General features: G+C 42.3%; 1 protein-coding gene across 7 annotated transcripts in view; it reads left to right on the plus strand.

The window, feature by feature from the left end:
* TJP3 (tight junction protein 3) overlaps nt 1-11,664 on the plus strand; it is a 64,798-nt gene extending 53,134 nt beyond the window's left edge. For 6 of the 7 annotated variants that reach the window (XM_073563050.1, XM_073563053.1, XM_073563055.1 and 3 more), the window contains exons 17-21: nt 280-490; nt 588-688; nt 768-1,133; nt 3,482-3,525; nt 11,384-11,664. In XM_073563050.1, coding sequence (XP_073419151.1) covers nt 280-490; nt 588-688; nt 768-1,133; nt 3,482-3,525; nt 11,384-11,489 — 828 coding nt within the window. In that variant the 3' untranslated portion in view covers nt 11,490-11,664. The remainder of the gene's footprint in view (nt 1-279; nt 491-587; nt 689-767; nt 1,134-3,481; nt 3,526-11,383) is intronic. The other variant, XM_073563051.1, reaches the window with a different exon arrangement.
* Nucleotides 11,665-19,602: the final 7,938 nt, after the last annotated feature.

The following is a 19,602-nucleotide window of genomic DNA, read 5'->3' on the forward strand; positions in this document are numbered from 1 at the left end:
GGCAAAAATTACTATCAAAGCCCAGGATTTAGAAAATAGAAATTAACAAAATAAAGAACCACTTGTAAGTATGGACTGTATAGGAACATCAGCCTTCACTTCAGACCCTTGCAATCGTTTTCCCCATTTGATTCAAGTGGGGTACTCCTAGATTGTTAATCCATTGAATCCAGTGGGGGAAAAATGTAAAAAAAAAATTAGGCCCTTCTTCCTGTGGTTGGATTTCATGCAGCAGAAGATTTTTTTCTATTGTATGGTAAAACCATCTCTTCTTTTTAGAATAAGCATGCGCTTTTGGACATTACTCCAACAGCAGTGGAGCACCTGAATTATGTGCAATTCTACCCAATCGTGGTTTTCTGCAACCCAGAGAATAGACAGGGGGTAAAGGCAATGCGTCAGTGGCTACTTCCAGACTCGAAGAAGAGTTCACGACGTTTGTATGCCCAGGCGGTGAAATTGCGCAAGAACAGTTCTCATCTCTTCACAGGTGATCACACACTCCCTTTTTCCCTATTATTATGTTGCTTTTGTGTTTTTCAATTACTGTTTCCCTTATTCTATTCTATTTCCATGTGATATTTAAGCCACTATTAACTTGAGTGGAGCAAGTGATTCCTGGCTTCCCAGTTTGAAGGAAATTATTCATACAGAGCAAGCAAGGCCGATATGGACCAGTGAGGAGAAGGTGAAGATTTGGAATTCCTCGATAAGGTGACTATTCTCTGTTTCATGTGGGAACTAACGAAATGTAGTTTTTGTTTCAGACTGAGGCTACAGATACTACACCTTTGAGTCTGATGACTGGGTCAGAAGTTTGGTCTACAGATTACCTGAGCTGTGACAGTCGAGCCAACAGTGACTATGAGGAGACTGATGCTGAAGGTGGTGCTTACACTGACCAGGAACTAGAGGAAAACTTCCAGGAACCTGCTCTAGCCCGTTCATCTGAACCTGTTGTTGAGCATTCACCTCCTTACCATGATAACCACTCGCCATATTTTTCATCATATAATTACAAAAGCCATTCCTCTATTGAAACAGCTTCCTATCATGGAAACCAGTCACCTTCAGAACCATCTTCACACTACAGAGGTCAATCACCACTTTATAATGCATACAGCCCTGCACAGGTAAATTGTTGTTTTTTTGTTTTTTTTTCAGTTTTATTTCTAATAAGGGACATAAACAATTATTATTTAGTGCATCTAATAAAAATACCGTATTTTTCGGACTATAAAACGCATCGGACCATAAGACACACCTAGGTTTTAGAGGAGAAAATTAGGAAAAAAATTGAAGCAAAAAATGTGGTCAATTCTGTACTTCCACTATCCTGGTATATATGGTCCCCCTCATCCCCATTCTGATACACATGGCCCCTTCATTCCTATCCTGGTATGCATGGCCCCCCCTCATCCCTACCCTTTTTATGCATGGCCCCCTTTCACTATCCTGGTAGGAATGATCGCCCTCATCCGTATCCTGGTATGCATAGTCCCCATCTCGTCCTAGTATGCTTGGCCCCCGTCTTGTCCTGGTATGCATGGCCTCCGTCTTGTCCTAGTATGCATGGCCCCATTCCTTAACCTGGTATGCAGAGCCCGATCCTTAAACTGGTATGATTGGCCCCCATCCCAATCCTGGTATGCATGGCCCCATCAGAAAACATAAAAAAACAAAAAACATTACACTTGCCTTCCCGGCGCTCCCTCACAGCGTCCTGCTCCGTTGCCAGCAGTTACTTTATGCTTGTAAACAGCGCATGGCAGGGACATCATGCACTGCTTGCAAGCCGAAGGGCAGCTGCCGGAGTACTCAATGCTCTACACACCGGGACTGTGTGTGCGCGCAAAGCAGTGATTATTCATTGCTCTCTAGCAGTGGTCATGTGTGCCGATACTTAAGAGAAATGAATATTCACTCCATTCCAAGAATATTCATTTCTCTTAAGTATCGGCACATGTGACCGTCGGCAGCTGCAGGAAGTCTCTGGCTAGAGAGCAATGAATACTTACTGCTCTCTGCTCACACAGTCCTGGAGTGCAGAGCATTGAGTATTCCGGCAGCTGCCCTTCGGCTTGCCAAGCAGTGACCCGCTGCTCTGCCAAAACCGCTCCCCCACCTCCTCACCACAGCCAGAGCAAGTACTTTGAACTATGAGACACCCCCCCCATTTTCCTCCACATTTTTAGAGAAACAAAGTGTGTCTTATAGTCTGAAAAATATGGTAAATGTTACTAATGACTAATGCATATATTCACTTTTTCCAATGATATCCACTGCATTTTATGGGTTTCTGTACAAGGCGACCCAAGCAAAAAAAATATGTAATTTTTTTTTTCTCTGATTTTGTAAACCTCATGGTGGCCGAGACAAATTTGTACACCCAGCAATTTTTGGCACAGAACAGTCCTTCATCATTTTCTAATTGTTCCCATGTATACACAGTAGAAATTATAACATTTTGGGGCCATGTCTTTCACATGGGGCTATTAAAGAAGTCAGAACTTTGGCAATATTGGAGTGTTGATGTTTTACACAACACTCCACTGTTCCACATGGATATGACCCGTAAACGATTTGAAGCCATCCACAAATTTTTGCATTACAATGCTAATGCATGGTGTCCTTCCAGAGATGACCCCAGCTTTGACCAACTTGTCAAAGTTCGGCTGGTCATTGATTACTTCAGCAAGAAGTCTGCTGATTTGCACATTCCCCAAATGGACATCTGAGTCCCTAATGCATTTCAAGGGGAAGCACAAATTCAGGCAAAACCTGGACAGTAAGAGGGCCTGGTATGAAATTAACCTCTTAAAGCTGTGCGAGAGTACCTCAGGGTTACACCCACAGGGTTAGAGTTCATGAAGGGAAGAACACCCAGATTCATCCCACTGAATGTCTCCCTGTCCTGGGAGTGAGTGGGAAAATTGTGTGGGATTTGGTGCACCAACTGCTGGTATGAAAGTTATCACCTCTATGTAGATAACTTGAAGAGTGGGACTCTGGTCTAAAATTACCTCTCTACACGAGCTACTGCAGCATGTGGTGCAGGAGGGGGAGGGGGGGCGGAAAAATGCTCGAGTTTCCCCATTGACTTCCATTATACTCTCTATTCGGGTCGAGCACCCGAGCATTGCGATTTGGTCGACTCAAGTAACAAATACCCGAACATTTTCTGGCTTGCTCATTACTAGACGTGAGAGCTTCCTTTTGAGAATCCGTCAGTCAGCACTACTATGATGGTCTGATGGGGTGTTTATGACGCTTTAATTTGTGTTTTTCTGTCCTGCTCTCAGATTTATGACCAGAGTCCACATAATTTTTAATGAAATCCAGTTACAAACATTGTTCTTAACCCTAAGAACATGCATTTAATTTAAAAAAAAAAAAAAGTCACCAAAGATGGGCAACCCTTTTAACTGCGAAACTAGTTATTGCAGATTAAAAAAATGTTTTGTTTTTTTTCTGTTTCTAGGAAAGCGCTGTGGAGCAACATCCCCAGTGGAGCCACAGCAACAGGTACAATAGATAGAACATTAAGCATCTTGCCATACATGGAAGCTGGCAGAGATAAAATTGCGTGAAAGTGGTTTTATGAATACCGCCATACACCTGCCATATTGTAGCTGATTAGATGCAGTCTATTCTAATGAATACAAAATAGATTCCTTACTGATTTGCTAAAGGTAAAAATGTATGGTAATAAGGGATGCATCAGCTCTTTTTCACGTTTTGTAATTGAAAGCATGAACTAATTTTGAGATTCCTGATGTTTTTTCATCAATAACTAGTGCATTACGTGAGCTCAAATGTCTACACTACGAAGGTATATCCACACACGGCATAATTTGCAGGCTGGCCTCCGACTGTCCCATATAGTTGAATGACAGGGTTTGCAGAAATCCATTCAGTTGTATGGAACAGAGGTCGCCGCTCTGACCAGGCCCAGCGGGTCAGGGGCCCGCCGACGCCAGCAGAAGCTTCAACTTTATGTGCGTCCTTGGACGCACATCCAGCTGGTGTGTGTGCGGTGTAATACTGTAATACACATCCCAACCGTGCGCTGCAATACACACTACCGGCCAATCAGAGCCAACAGCTGACGTCGGCATACACGTGACCAGGGACGCATGGTAGTGACGTCATGTGCTCCCGTTGCACCCTGAAGTCAGCTGCCATCTTCTGAAGAGGATACCACATGGCAGGGGAGCGGAGGAAAGGTAATTTTTTTTTTTTTTTTTTTTAAATCAGTGCCCATACTACTACATAGGTTATAGACTATGCATTATACTTTATGGAGGACTATGGGCCTTGTATTATAATACTGGGGGATTATATTATTATAATATATTATATGGGGGATGCTTTATAATATATGGAGGACTGTGGGGTTTGCGTTATAATAAACTGAGGATTACGCTCAGTGCATTATATTTCTGCCATGGTGCCCCATGACTTCTATGTACCCCCTGGTGAGTATAATTGTTTATTTTATTTCTATACATTAAAGAACAGCAGCAGGATGGGGGATATATATATACCAGGATGGAGCCCAGGATAAGGGACATGTATGCCTACAGTGGCTTGCAAAAGTATTCTCCCCCTTGGGATTTTTGTGTTTGCTACCTCACAACCTGGAATTTCACTCACTTTTTTTTTTTTTTTTTTTTTTTTAGGGTTTGAATCAGTTCATGTTAAAAATATGCCTACAGCTGTCAACATTTTGTTTTCTTTTTTATTGTGGAGTGAACAACAAGACAAAGTAACTGAAATCTTCAGTGTGCATAACTGTTCACGTCCCTAAATTCAATACTTAGTAGAGCCTCCTTTTGCGGCAATTACAGCTGCAAGTCGTTTTGGATAAGTCTCTATGAGCTTTCCACATCTTGCCACTGGGATTTTTGACGATTCCACATGGAAAAACTGCTCCAGCTCCTTCAAGTTAATCCTCCTTCACACGTCATTGTCTCCGATACTTGTGGTGACAGTTTTTACGTGTACCGGAGACACTTACACACGTACACCCATTCCAATGAATCAGTCTGCACACATGTCAGTGTGCTTCCACGGACTGTATCCGCGGGTAAAACACGCTGACATGTTAGATTTTTATCAGCAGCACGCGCTGTAAAATGTCTCGCACATGTGCACACTGATGACACATGGATGTCATCAGTGTACCACCTACTGGCTCCTGGGAAAAATTGGTACAGTGTGCTCTGTTTTCAAGTGCCGGGTGCTCATGTCAGCTCTCATCATTATCGCCTGGTCTCCCTGAGACCAGCCCCACCAGTCGCCAGTGATGGAAGTTGTATTCATCACTAGCACCGTGAGAAATTTCAGCCGCTGTGGCCTTTCAGAAAAAGTGTGTATATACTGACGGACACCTAGATTGCACACAGGTGGACTTCCTTTCACTAAGTATGTGACTTCTGAAGGTAATTGCTTGCACCAAAATTTTTTTAGGGGCTTCATTGCAAAAGCTGTGATTACATAAGCACATGATAATTTTAGTTATTTGATCCCATAAATATAATTTTTGCCTCTATTTTTGTTCACTACAACAACTTAAACTATTTAGTTCTGATGTACAACACAAATCGAGATTAAAAATAACATTCAAACATGAGGTTGTAATGTGAAAAAAAAATAAAAAAACAGGCCAAAAGTCAAAGGGGTACATACTTTAGCAAGCCAGTGTGTGTATGCATGTATTGGACCGGACACATATACAGCTCTGGCAAAAATTAAGAGACCACTGCAAAATGTTCAGTTTGTCTGATTTTTCTCTTTATAGGTATATTTTTGAGTAAAACGTAAATTGCTCTTTTATTCTATAAACTACTGACAACATGTCTCAGAATTTCCAATCACTAAAATTTGTATTTATTTTCAGAAAATGAGAAATGGTAAAAATAACAAATGCAGTGCTTGCAGACCTCAAATAATGCTAAGAAAACAAGTTCATAATCATTTAGAAACAACAATACTAATATTTTGACTCGGGAAGAGTTCAGAAATCAATATTTTGTGGAATAACCATGATTTTTAATCGCCGCTTTCATGCGTCTTGGCATGCTTGCCACCAGTCTTTCACACTGCTTTTGGGTGACCTTATGCCACTTCTGGTTAAAAAATTTAAGCAGTTCTTTGTTTGATGGCTTGTGACTATCCATCTTCCTTTTGATTACATTCCAGAGGTTTTCAATGGGGTGCAGGTCTGGAGATTGGGCTGGCCATGACAGGGATTTGATATGGTGGTCTCTTAATTTTTGCCAGAGATATATACCATATATACTCGAGTATAGGGGTGTCAGATCATACTTACCCCCTCCTGGCGCGGTCTCTGCAGCCCGCTTCTCCCAAGGTCTCCGGCGCCTGTGTTCAGCGGTCACGTGGTACCGCTCATTAAAGTCATGAATATGTGCATATTCATGACTTTAATGAGCGGTACCACATGACCGCTGAAGGAAGGAAGAGCTGCCGGAGACCGTGGGAGAAGCAGGGGCTGCAGAGACCACGCCAGGAGGTGGTAAGTATATGCAATATTATCCTGTTCCACCACCACTCGCCACTCTGTCCTCTGCATCCTCTGGCTGTGACATTCAGGTCAGAGGGCGCGATGACATGGTTAGTGCGCGCCCTCTGTCTGAACAGTCACTGACAGAGGACCCGGAAGACAGAGCGGCGTGCAGCGGTGGAAAGGGGACAGGTGAATATCTCAGGTGCCGGCACCTGAGCCAGCGGTGACTCCAGCACCTGGCCCCCATAGCGCGCCTGTGTCCCCGCCTGCTCAGAACACCAGCACCTGAGTCATTTTTTTTATTCACAGCAGCATATGGGGCTATAACCTTTATGGAGCAGCATATGGAGCATCTTATGGGGCATAATCTATGGAGCATCTTATGGGGCATAATCTATGGAGCATCTTATGGGGCCATAACCTTTATGGAGCAGTATATGGGGGCATAATCTATGGAGCATCTTATGGGGCAGCATACGGGGCATAAACTATGGAGCATTTTATGAGGCCATAACCTTTATAGAGCAGCATATGGGGCATAATCTATGGAGCATCTTATGGGGCATAATCTATGGAGCATCTTATGGGGCCATAACCTTTATGGAGCAGTATATGGGGGCATAATCTATGGAGCATCTTATGGGGCAGCATACGGGGCATAAACTTATGGAGCATTTTATGGGGCCATAACCTTTATGGAGCAGCATATGGGGCATATTCTATTGAGCATCTTATGGGGCCATTATTAACCTTTGTGCAGCATTATGTCGGGTGTATTTTCTATGGAGCATCTTATGGGGTCCATCATGAACTGTATGGAGCATTATATAGAATCATAGAATCGTAGAGTTGGAAAGGACCTCCTGGGCCATCTGGTCCAACCCCCTGCTCAAAGCAGGATTCGCTAAATCATCCCAGTCAGATGTCTGTCCAGCCTCTGTTTGAAGACTTCCATTGAAGGAGAACTCACCACTTCTCGTGGCAGCTTGTTCCACTCATTGATCACTCGAACTGTCAAAAAGTTTTTTCTAATATCTAATCCGTGTCTCCTCCCATTCAGTTTCATCCCATTGCTTCTAGTCTTTCCTTGTGCAAATGAAAATAAAAATGATCCTTCTACAATGTGACAGCCCTTTAGATATTTGTAGACAGCTATTAAGTCTCCTCTCAGTCTTCTCTTTTGCAAACTAAACATTCCCAAATCCTGCAACCTTTTCTCATAAGACAGGGTTTGCAGACCGGTCACCATTCTGGTCGCTCTTTTCTGAACTTGCTCCAGTTTGTTGATGTCCTTTTTAAAATGTGGTGCCCAAAACTGGACACAATATTCCAGATGAGGTCTGACCAAAGAGGAGTAGAGGGAAATAATGACTTCACGTGATCTAGACTGTATGCTTCTGTTAATACATCCTAGAATTGTATTTGCCTTTTTTGCTGCTGCATCACACTGTTGACTCATATTCAGTCTGTGATCTATTAGTATACCCAAGTCTTTTTCACATGTGCTGTTGCTTAGCCCTATTCCTCCCATTCTGTACATGCTTTTTTCATTTTTATTGCCCAGATGTAGTACTTTGCATTTTTCCCTGTTAAAAACCATTCTGATAGTTGCTGCCCACTTCTCCAGTTTATTTATATCTTTTTGAATCCTCTCTCTCTTCTCTAGTATTAGCTCTCCCTCCTAGCTTTGTGTCATCAGCAAATTTAATCAGTTTACCCTCAATTCCTTCATCTAAATCATTGATAAAGATGTTGAACAATACAGGGCCCAGGACAGAGCCCTGTGGTACCCCACTTGAGACATTCTTCCAACTGGATGTGCAGCCATTTACGACCACTCTTTGGGTCCGATCACTAAGCCAGTTATGAATCCACCTAACAGTTGCCTTGTCCATTCCATAATTAGTCATTTTTTCAATAAGGATTGTATGAGATACTTTGTCAAATGCTTTGCTGGTCAAGATATAATGTATCTACAGCATTTCCCTGATCCACCCAATCAGTGATTCCGTCATAGAAGGAAATTAAGTTAGTCTGACATGACTTATTAGTTACAAACCCATGCTGACTCTGTTTAATCACTTCATCCTTATCCAGGTACTGACATACATGTTGTTTAATAATCTGTTCAAAGATCTTTTCTGGTATAGAAGTCAGACTCACCGGCCTATAGTTGCCTGGGTCCACCTTCTTCCCCTTTTTGAAGATAGGAACAACATTTGCTCTTCTCCAGTCTTCTGGGACTTCTCCTGTTCTCCAAGAATTTTCAAAGATTATGGAGAGGGGTTCAAAAATTTCTTCTGCTATCTCCTTCAGTACTCTGGGGTGTAATTTATCTGGACCTGGAGACTTGAATTCATTTAGGTTAGCTAAGTGTTTCCGCACTATCTTTCTGTTTATAGATATCCTGGATTCTTCTATTCCCTTAATAGGACAGTGAAGAACAGTTGATGTTACATTTCCTTTCTGAGAGAAAACAGATGCAAAATAGGAATTTAAAAGTTCAGCCTTCTCAACATCCTGTCTTACCATTTCATCATTTTCATCCTGTAAAAATCCTATAGCATCTTTGACTTTTCTTTTACTTTTGACATATCCCCAAAATCCTTTATTATTGCTTTTGACATCTCTTGCAAGCCTCAATTCATTTTCAGCTTTAGATAATCTGATTTGTGCCCTGCAGGTTCTGCAGACAGCATTATATTCTTCTTTAGATATGCCTCCCTCTTTCCATTTTATAAACATTTTTTTCTTCCTTTTTAGCATGTGCTTAAGTTCTGTGGTCATCCATCCTGGTTTCCTTAAATGCTTCCTATTCTTCCCTCTTTTCGGAATTGTTAACAATTGTGCTTTGAGAATTTCACTTTTCAAGATTTCCCATCCTTCCTGGACATTTTTGTCTTTAAGGATATCCAGCCATTGGATCCCTCCAATTCTCTTTCTGAATCCCTTAAAATCTGCCTTTCTGAAATCTAACCTTGACGTCTGAGTCTTCACAGGTCTTCCTCCTCTAGTTATCCAAAATTCTAAAATAGCATGGTCGCTACCTCCTAGGGTCCCAGCCAATTTACCTCCTCAACCATTTCCTCCCTGTTTATAAGGATTAGATCCAAGGTAGCAGTTCCCCTTGTTTTCTCCCCTACCTTTTGGAAGATAAAGTTGTCAGCAGGAGAGGATAAGAATTTCCTTGACCTGTTAGTTTTGCCTGAGAGAGATTCCCAACAAATGTCTGGATAGTTGAAATCTCCCATGACAACTATGTCATATTTTTTGGAGAACTTGGCCATTTGATGCATAAAGAGTTCATCCATATCTTCACCTTGCACAGGCGGCCTGTAGTAAATGCCTACAATGGTGACCTTTGCATTGTTCTGTCCTTGTATTCTTACCCAAACAGTTTCCACAGAACTCCCAGTCTCTGAAGCTTCAATCTCTGTGCGGATATATGGTGCTCCTGATTCAATATGGATATTCAAAAACATTTAACCTACTGATGTCTCAATTAGTTTTACTTTTATTGGTATCTATTTTTATTTTTGAAATTTACCAGTAGCTGCTGTATTTTCCACCCTAGGTTTATATGCGAGTGAATAAGTTTTCCCAGTTTTCTTGTGGCAAAATTTGGAGGCCTCGGCTTATACTCGAGTATATACGGTATATTATACACGTGTGTGTACATATATACATACAATGTGTGTATAATGATCACATATGGTATGTTTGCGCCTGTAAATGGAGCAATGGTATCAAATACAGTATATCATACATTTTTCTATAATTATAGGCACAATATATCTAAATAGTAGGACTGTGGATGAAGTGATGGTACCCAGTGGTGTGGAAAAAGTATCCAAAGCCAAAAACATTATTGTATAGTAGATGAAGGAATGTAAATACAGAGTAATAGCATATCTCATCATATGTCTCCAGGTAGAAGGGAAGTATCTGGATAAGTAGCCAGCAACTAAATGAGAGTGCCTGCAACTGAAAGGTAGAGTGGTGTAATGGACCCTGACCCCACATGATGGTATTAGCCTCAAGGTGTAATAGAAGCAAATTGATAGGAAAAATCTCTAGAATAATAGCTGTAGTGCTGGAGTAGAAGAAGCAATACTCCCACATTATGATGTTTGGAGAACCATGAAGCGACAAACAGACAAAATATATGAACGGTTACCTGGATGGTCAGAGAAGTGAGTGCCAAAGCAAGTCGCCCAAATGCCTTTTCTTCTCTCTGAAACAACGCAGCAGACCGAACTGTAGATGTTGGGCCTGGTTGACCATTGCATTTCCTGCAGTTTGTTTTGGTGTGAATATCCTCAATTAATGACTTTTAGATTTACGACCAATTCATCAAATGATTTGCATTGGTTTTATTTTCCAAGTAGTCTTGAGGTTTAGTTTGTTTTCTTATCTTTATATCAACGTGGCTTTTCCAGATGTTTTAGGTAGACTCATGAACAGTGATTATATTTTTTAGAACTCAAGATTTTGCACATCTCTGCTCCCACTGGAATTTTATGCACAGCAGTTATTTGGTACATTTGAGAAATTTTGTGACTCAGTGACTTTTCTCCCCTACCAAATGCAAAACCAGTTAAATAAAGGAGAAAAAAGACAATTTTTGGCTTTGCGCAAATTAATGAATTTGACACACAAAAATCAGAAAGAGCCACAAGTCAAAATAGTGACAAAAAACCCACCCATGATGAATCAGAGCCAAGTTCTTTATAATGCAGGAGCAGGGGTATGTTCATGAAAGTAAAAGTCTGTATTAGTTATGTGATAGCCACGTGAAAGCTGTTTTACTCTTACTATGCTGTACATTAACGATGGTTGTCACTTCCACCTCAGCAGGGAATATGAGCATGATGCGCTTCGTAGAAAATTTAATCGTGCAAGAAGTTCCAGCTCCGAGGATGAAGATTACAGCTGGGGAGGTCCTGCCACTGACCTGTAACTTGGAGATGATTCCCTATATGACACAGTCCTAGAAAACACTGGATATGAAAAGTTTTGCACCAGCTTTCTGTATTTTATATTACGCAGATGCCGCAAACATTGAACAAAACATTTGCATAGAACGTTGTTTTTACAGCATGTATAATAAATCCTTTTTGTTTGTGTTTTTTTTTTTCATATCAATGTCAATTTATTGGTGTAAGTAGAGATACAGATGTGTCTTCCCTACCTTTCTCGACGTAGTCTGAAATTCAGACATTCTGTATTACAGAGAACAGACTATCGTGCATGGACCAGCCACAGGTCTCCTTACCTGAACTTGACGTTCCTCATACTAGGCGGCCAGTCCATACATCTCAGTCTGTACATGGACATTGTTACACATGATTTAAGAGAGGACATATCGCTACAATTTTCATTACTTATTGTAAAAGAGAATCTAGTAATAATTTGACAAAAAACTCATTAGCAACACATATACCAAAACTGAGGAGAAACTCAATCATAGCACAAACCGATCATTCAAATGATCCAACTTCAGCACACGTCTCCTCCAGGGAGAAACTGTGCTGTTCTGCTTCATTCACTTTCCATGGTGTGCATAGCATCAAAGGAGAGTGACTTATTTCAAGATTTGCACAACAATCTGTATATTTCAGCAATGCTCAGCACTTACAGTATTAGTGCAGTCAGTGATGTACACCCAGCACTGGACGGCCTGCCCCACCATTATGTCCTCCTCAGCAAGGAAGAGAACAAATACTGCATGTGTTCTCCTGATGACTGCTTAACATTAGGCCTATAGATCAGCAGGTAGTCATTCTGCACCGTGGCTGGCAGTGTGACACTGTGAATATAGAATATGAATTTTGAATCAGTAAGTCAAAAACGGACCAATGGGATAAAAGGAACAAGGTAATGTTGGGAAAGGTGAAGGATATTATGTGCCCATTGCGATGTTTTGGAATATTTATAGCTTCTAGGCCCAGGCAAAGGGGAACCATTGTTATGTCATGAGAACTAGCCCCCTTTTATCAGAATATCAATTTATCAAGGGTTTCGGAGGTGCTTGGAAGAAGAGGGCATGGAGACGCACAGCTATGGAGGTCATTCCTTTCACATCAGGGCTGCAACAGAGGCAGCAGTTGGAGGTTTAAGTTTGGAAATCATAATGAGAATTGGCCGGTGGGAGTCAAAATGGTATCAGTCCTATGTACGACCCCATGGATGTGAAGGGGCCAATCTTTTGGGTAACTGACATATTGCAATAACTTATGTTTTATTACAGAGCGGGTTCCACAAGCTAATCTGGATTCTAGGCCATTGTTATGTTCACTGTCGAGTGCTATGAGCAGACAGACGGACTGACGGTAGACAGCTGGGTTTCAAAAGGGATGTGACGTTAACTAGATGGATTGGGTCTACGGGTTTAACATGGGGTCGGGTAATTCACGAGTTTTAACAAGCAGACAGTGCCATAAAGCGCCTGATATCTTAGTCCTGCATGTGGGGGGTAATGACCTGGGAGTATGGTCTGGGAAGTGGCTGGTTTGGGACATCAAAGTAGACTTGAAGCAGCTATGGGGGGGCGTTCCCAAATTTAAAAGTAGTGTGTGGTCTGACATGGTACCCAGGAAATTTTGGAGGGGAGCCCGATCCGTTGAAAGGATTAACAAGGCACGAATTAAAATCGACAAACCAGTATCCAAATTTGTGGTGCAGAACGGGGGAGTAGCGGTACGTCATGCGAGTTTTGACAGTATGGAGGAGTAATTTTGGTTAGCAGATGGAGTGCATTTGAACGCCCTGGGGACTGACTTGCGGACATTGGGATTGCAAGAAGGCATTGAAAAGGCCACAGCATTGCTGAATGGTGGGGTCTCGAACACTTGAGGTGGTCAAGGTGCTCTCGGTGTGGCGTTGGTGGGTCTTCGAAGTTGAGTAAAATTAGGATTGGGGATTCGTTAAATGCATGGATCCCCTTCATTTAATGTGGTGGTCTGGTGAGTTTTGGGTGATACCTGGCGATGGAACGTCGGGTTCACATTAACTGGGCATTTGGGTGATACCCGGCGATGGAACGTCGGATTCATGTTAACTTGAGATTTGGGTGATACCTGGCGATGGAACGCCGGGATCACATCAGTATGGGATTGGGTGATTCCCGGCGATGGAACGTCGGGATCACATGGTCAAGAGTGCACCCCTTCCCTCGGTGCATGGTGCTTCTGCGTCGGAGGAAAACGCGGCTAGGAGTAAGGCTGGGGGAAAGGGGCAATGCCATTCTAAAAAACCACCAGACTGTTATAACTTCGAGGACCTCACCAAGTGTCTTTGATTTACCAATGAATATCAATAAATGGGGTGCTGTGGCCGTTATTACCCAAAAGAAAATGGTTGTCGCTTGTCTTTACTTAACGTAAAAGAGGGGGCGGGGACCTTTGGAGGGATTGGGTCAGGAGAAATCGACCTCTCCAGAGTCAAGTATCAGCTGGACATGGGAACGAAGAAATAAGGGGAGGCTGACATGACACTGGGAGGGCGTGACGACATAGGTACAGCTGGGGGGGGTTTGTGTAAGATGAGCCGAGGGGTAGGGGTCTGGAGGTAAAGGGGATATGACAGGTGGGGTTATAAAGACAAAAGGACTGACCAGGGGTAGTGAAGCCCCTTTCTGACCTCCGAAGGACTGGACAGCAAGACCCACTCACCTCAGAGGAAAGAAAACTTCGGGTCACAGTGGCGATCATCGGCGGCATTATCATGTCCAATAATGTTTGTAAATTGTGCTTTTCTTTAAAAAAAAAAAAGTTGACAGACAAGAATTACAATAAAAGAAAGAGAGAATTTAATTGCATTGACCGTGTTAGCCCTGGGGAAGGGCAATCCGTCAGTCGTGGTTCCCCGGAGGTTTCCACCTAAAAAGTAAAAAGGGGGGGTTTCCTCTCCCGAGTACTGTCGGTTTGCTCTTCGTGAGCAAAAGGTCTCTGCTACAGTGGGTATTAATGTTTTTTGAGGCGTTGGTGGGTCCTCGAAGTTGGGTAAAATTAGGATTGGGGATTTGTTATATGCATGGATCCCCTTCATTTAATGTGGTGGTGGTCTGGTGAGTTTTGGGTGATACCTGGCGATGGAACGTCAGGTTCACATTAACTGGACATTTGGGTGATACCCGGCGATGGAATGTCGGATTCAAGTTAACTTGAGATTTGGGTGATACCTGGCGATGGAACGTCGGGATCACAGTAACACTAGTTGGTGGGTGATACCCGGCGATGGAACGTTGGGATCACATGGTCAAGAGTGCACCCCTTCCCTCGGTGCATGGTGCTTCTGAGTCGGAGGAAAACGCGGCTAGGAGTAAGGCTGGGGGAAAGGGGCAATGCCATTCTAAAAAACCACCAGACTGTTATAACTTCGAGGACCTCACCAAGTGTCTTTGATTACCAATGAATATCAATAAATGGGCTGCTGTGGCCGTTATTACCCAAAAGAAAATGGTTGTCGCTTGTCTTTACTTAATGTAAAAGAGGGGGCGGGGGACCTTTGGAGGGATTGGGTCAGGAGAAATCGACCTCTCCAGAGTCAAGAATATGCTGTACTCTGCTCATAAGGCCGGGGTCACACTAACCGACGCAAAATACGGTCAGTATTTTACATGCGTAATACGGATGAATGGCCCCTAAACAGTGCTCCGTATGTCATCCGTAATCAAGATGTGGTCGCGTATTTAGCGCATATAAGCATCCGTATGTAATCCGTATGGCGAGATTTTCTCGCAGCCTTGCAAAATGGACATATAATGGAGCCCTATGACAGGGTTTCTAACAGAAACCAAAGAATAGATATAGACACATAGAATGCATATATATATATATATATATACATTCTATGTGTATATATCTATTCTTTCGTTTCTTTATTAAACCTGTCAGTGTGAGTTTACTGTATAGCGCACTGAATTGCCGGCTTTGCTAAAAGACACCTGGTGCGTATTTCTCGCAAGTCACATGTGTGGTCCGTGTGTAATCCGTATTTTTTGCGCACCCATAGACTTGCATTGGCGTACTACGGGCGGAGAGAATCATTGGTCCGTGTATAATGCGTGCTTTTAGCGCCTCTCACTCGGCCGTATCCCTCGCCAGTGTGACCCTGGCCTTACTCTGCGCCCAGCTAGTGGGAATCTCTACCAGAAGAACGCTAAGAAGAGTAACAAGCAGCACCAGTAGGCAGTCAATTAATTTGATTGTTCCCTGGCTGGCACTGTGACTGCGCCTATCCTGTATATGCTGAGCAATGCTAACCGTGCATTTTAATTTTTATGGATGTAAAAAAAAAATGTATACATTGCAAATTATTTTAATATTCCTACAAACTGTACTGTGTATACGAGTGTGCAGTGTGCAATCCTATACACTGTGTGAACAATGAGGCAAGTATTTTGACCCTATAATTTTTATACATTTTCCAATTCCAAGATGTATAAACCTGATTGCTTATTGGATGAAGCAGATCAGGTGATGTGTAACAATAATAATTTTTTTTATATATTCTGTAGCGCTTTACAGATTGCATACATTATCATCACTGTCCCCAATGGGGACTCACAATGGGGCTCACAATCTAGATTCCCTATCAGTATGTCTTTGGATTGTGGGAGGAAACCGGAGTACCCGGAGGTAACCCACGCAAACACAGGGAGAACATACAAACTAATGGGGAGGATCTGGCCTAAGGATTCAACATGATCTAATTTCGCCATGCAAAGATATATAACATGAGGTTCTTAGTTTAACATTCCGGTCAGACTATATGAAGCCCACTGCCATGTCACGGTGACCCTCTCAGAGGGTCCTGATTGTCTTAAAGGAGCTGCGTCGTGTGCTAGCAACCGCTTCAGTGACAATGCACTGGCAGGGTGGATGGTCTAGGGCCTCAGCACCCACACTGCAAGACTCCAGCCCGCACCACCCCACAAGCACAAAACCACAACAACAATGGCCACCACACAGCACCAATGTCAAAAGTGTGCAGAATTATTAGGCAGCTTGTTTTCTTCAGGCAAAATGGCCCCAAAAAAGCTTTAACGGACTCTGAAAACTCAAATTGTCCAAGGTTTTCCCACAAAGTTTATTTTAATCAATAGATCTTAGAATCAGAATAAGTTAACAATTGTATGTGTTAAAAAAAAAAAAAGTTCCTGCGCTGAGAATATTATAAATGTGCCCCTGATGTGTACTGTAAAAACAAGAAAAATTAGGACTTGCACATGTGCAGTATTAAATTTAATGTACAGGTGCATAAATACTCTGATGGCCAATATATGAACATATACATTTTATTTATAGCACCATTATTTCCACAGCACTTTACAGACATTATTGGCACTGTCCCCAATGGAGCTCACAACCTAAATTCTCTGTCAGTGTGTATTTGGAATGTGGGAGGAAACCCACGCAAACACGGGATACAAACTCCTTGCAGATGTTGTCCTTGGTGAGATTTGAATCCAGGAGCCCAGTGTTGCAATGTTATCCACTGAGCCACTGTGTCACCCATACATGATGTATTAGCACACCGCGATTAATGAATACATGAACTCCAATATTGCTGTAAACACTAAAAACATAAGTTACTTAGCTTTTTATATATATATATGTTTATATATATACATTACATCACAAAAGCCATCCAACCACATCACGTTGACCTTTTTAATATGGATGATCCCCAACCACTATATGTCCTGCCTAAAACCTTTTATGGGGAAGATGCCTACATAAGGGTGCAAACCCTGGAGGGGGCCACACACCCCGATATGTACTACAAAAATGTTAACTAAGTACTTAACATTTTTAATGTTTGTGGAAATATTGGAGTTCATTGGTTGCAGTGTGCTGATGCATCATGTGTCTACATGTTTGTATATTGGCTATATAGCGTATTTGTGCACCTCTGCATTAATTTAATACTAAAGGTGAATATCTTGGCGTGTTGCAGTGTGCAGACACCACACGTGTAATGACTGAGTGACCATACAAGAACATGGTCTGTACATATCACATCTGGGCAAATATTTTGTTGAAAATATTCAATAGAGACGCACAAAAATGTGTTGAGAAAAAAAATGAACAATAACTGCCAAAGATTTGAAAAGAATCAAACGAGAAGCGACCAGAAACATATTCTCCAGTGGTGGCATATTCCAGAACTGCAACCTTCCTGGAGAGCCCAGTACAAGGTGTTCAGTGCTCAGAGACATGGCCAAGGTAAGGATTTTGTATTAGTCTAGCCTGATGAAGAGACCTGAGTAGTCTCGAAAGCTTGCAATGTGTTACCATCTTTTCAGTTAGCCATTAAAAGGCATCAACCACTGAGGACTCTCAATGCTGAATATTTTTCTAATTGAGATAAAAATTCCACATTGTGCAAATCGGACAAATCCCAGCAGTCGAAACCCCACTAATCAATAAGTTATCACTTATCCTGTGGTAAATAATTACTTGTTTTCACCGGGAACCCCTGTAAGTGCATCTTTGCTACTAAGTGCAACAGTCACATGACTGGGAAGGGTTAAACTTCCAAGTATTTAATCTCTAATGGAAATGAATCTTATTGATATCAGAAAGTACAAGTGACTGCCATACACAACACAATCCTCTATACCAATAATACCATATACAAGAGACACACCATGACCAGACCACATATTACCACCACTTGGTGACTGAATAATATCACATACAAGGGACAAATACAGCCTCACTGACCAGACCACATATTATCACCACATAGTGACTGAATAATACTACATACAGGGAACAAATACTACCATACCATGACCAGGCCACATGTTACCATCACATACAACTACAATACTGATCATGAATAAAAACCGCAGTAGTAATAAACAAATATTACCACTGGTAACATTATAAAGACCTCCTGTGTATATCGTGTCAGTGCACAGGTAATACAGGGATCACCAGTGACATTATACACAGGAGCTCTATATATAGTATGCAATGTATAGTGTAAGTGTACAGTGACTTACCAGTGATATCTCTAGTTAAAGTCCTCATTGTTTTCCTTCTTCATCTGGCGCAGACCGCTATCACTTCTTCCTTTCCAGCAAGGACTTGTCTCTGCAGAAAATAATACAAATACATCTATAGCTGATAGTTTACTGAGCACATTCTCCACTTTTTCCCTGACTTTTTGCTGTGCCAGTTGAAGAAAAAAATAACATAGTGCCACCCTGTAGAGTAACATGTAACATGATCTGCCTTTTATTCACCCCATGGAAAACAGTATTCTCAAAAGTAAAGTATATTACAGCAGTCATAATGTCCCCCGCAAATTAATAATCTTTGTTCCTCATTATGGCCTCTTCCTATAATAATGTCCCCATTCTGGGCCCCTTTATTTAATAATGTTTCCCATCCTGGGCTCTTTCATTTAATAATGTTCCCCATCCTGGGTCCATATGTTCCCCCATTTTGGGCTGTATGTCCCTTGTACTGCGCCCCTATGTTCCCCGTCCTGGGCCTCTATATGTCTCATACTGCCGCATCCACAGAGGAGAACAAAATACATATGGTGCAGTCATTAAAATGGCCGTCAGCTTATTGGAGGCCAGAAGCTGAAGTCAGCGAGCATGTTGGGGGCAGCATATGACATCACTGTCATGCAGTGCCCTCGATGGGCATGCTGAGGGCCTCTGGTAGGCCGGTGGCCATTTTAAGTATTGGGATGCAGAACGTTGGTGGTTTTCTGTACCGTGATACATTTCATCTGAATGTGCGTCCGAGAACGCACATACAGTTGAAACCAGCTGGCACCCTCTACGGTCCTGCTCAGGGGCCTGCTGAGGACCCCGTGTAGGGACATTATAATGTGGGTGGGGGAGGACCTGGAGATATACTGTAGGCACTTCATGCCATATCGGGTCACTATGGCAGCATCATACTGTGTGGGAGGCACTTAATGGTAATCATTGTTTTGAGTTGCAATGTGGTAACATCATACTGTGCATGTGTGGTGAGGTTACTGTAGGGGCAAATTGTGTGGAGGAATGTGGAAGGGAGCATTTTTGGGGCATCATACTCTAT

The sequence above is a fragment of the Dendrobates tinctorius genome, unplaced genomic scaffold (assembly GCF_039654945.1).
Source record: "Dendrobates tinctorius isolate UK_male_01 unplaced genomic scaffold, ASM3965494v1 ptg000377l, whole genome shotgun sequence".
In the NCBI taxonomy this organism is placed as follows: domain Eukaryota; kingdom Metazoa; phylum Chordata; class Amphibia; order Anura; family Dendrobatidae; genus Dendrobates; species Dendrobates tinctorius.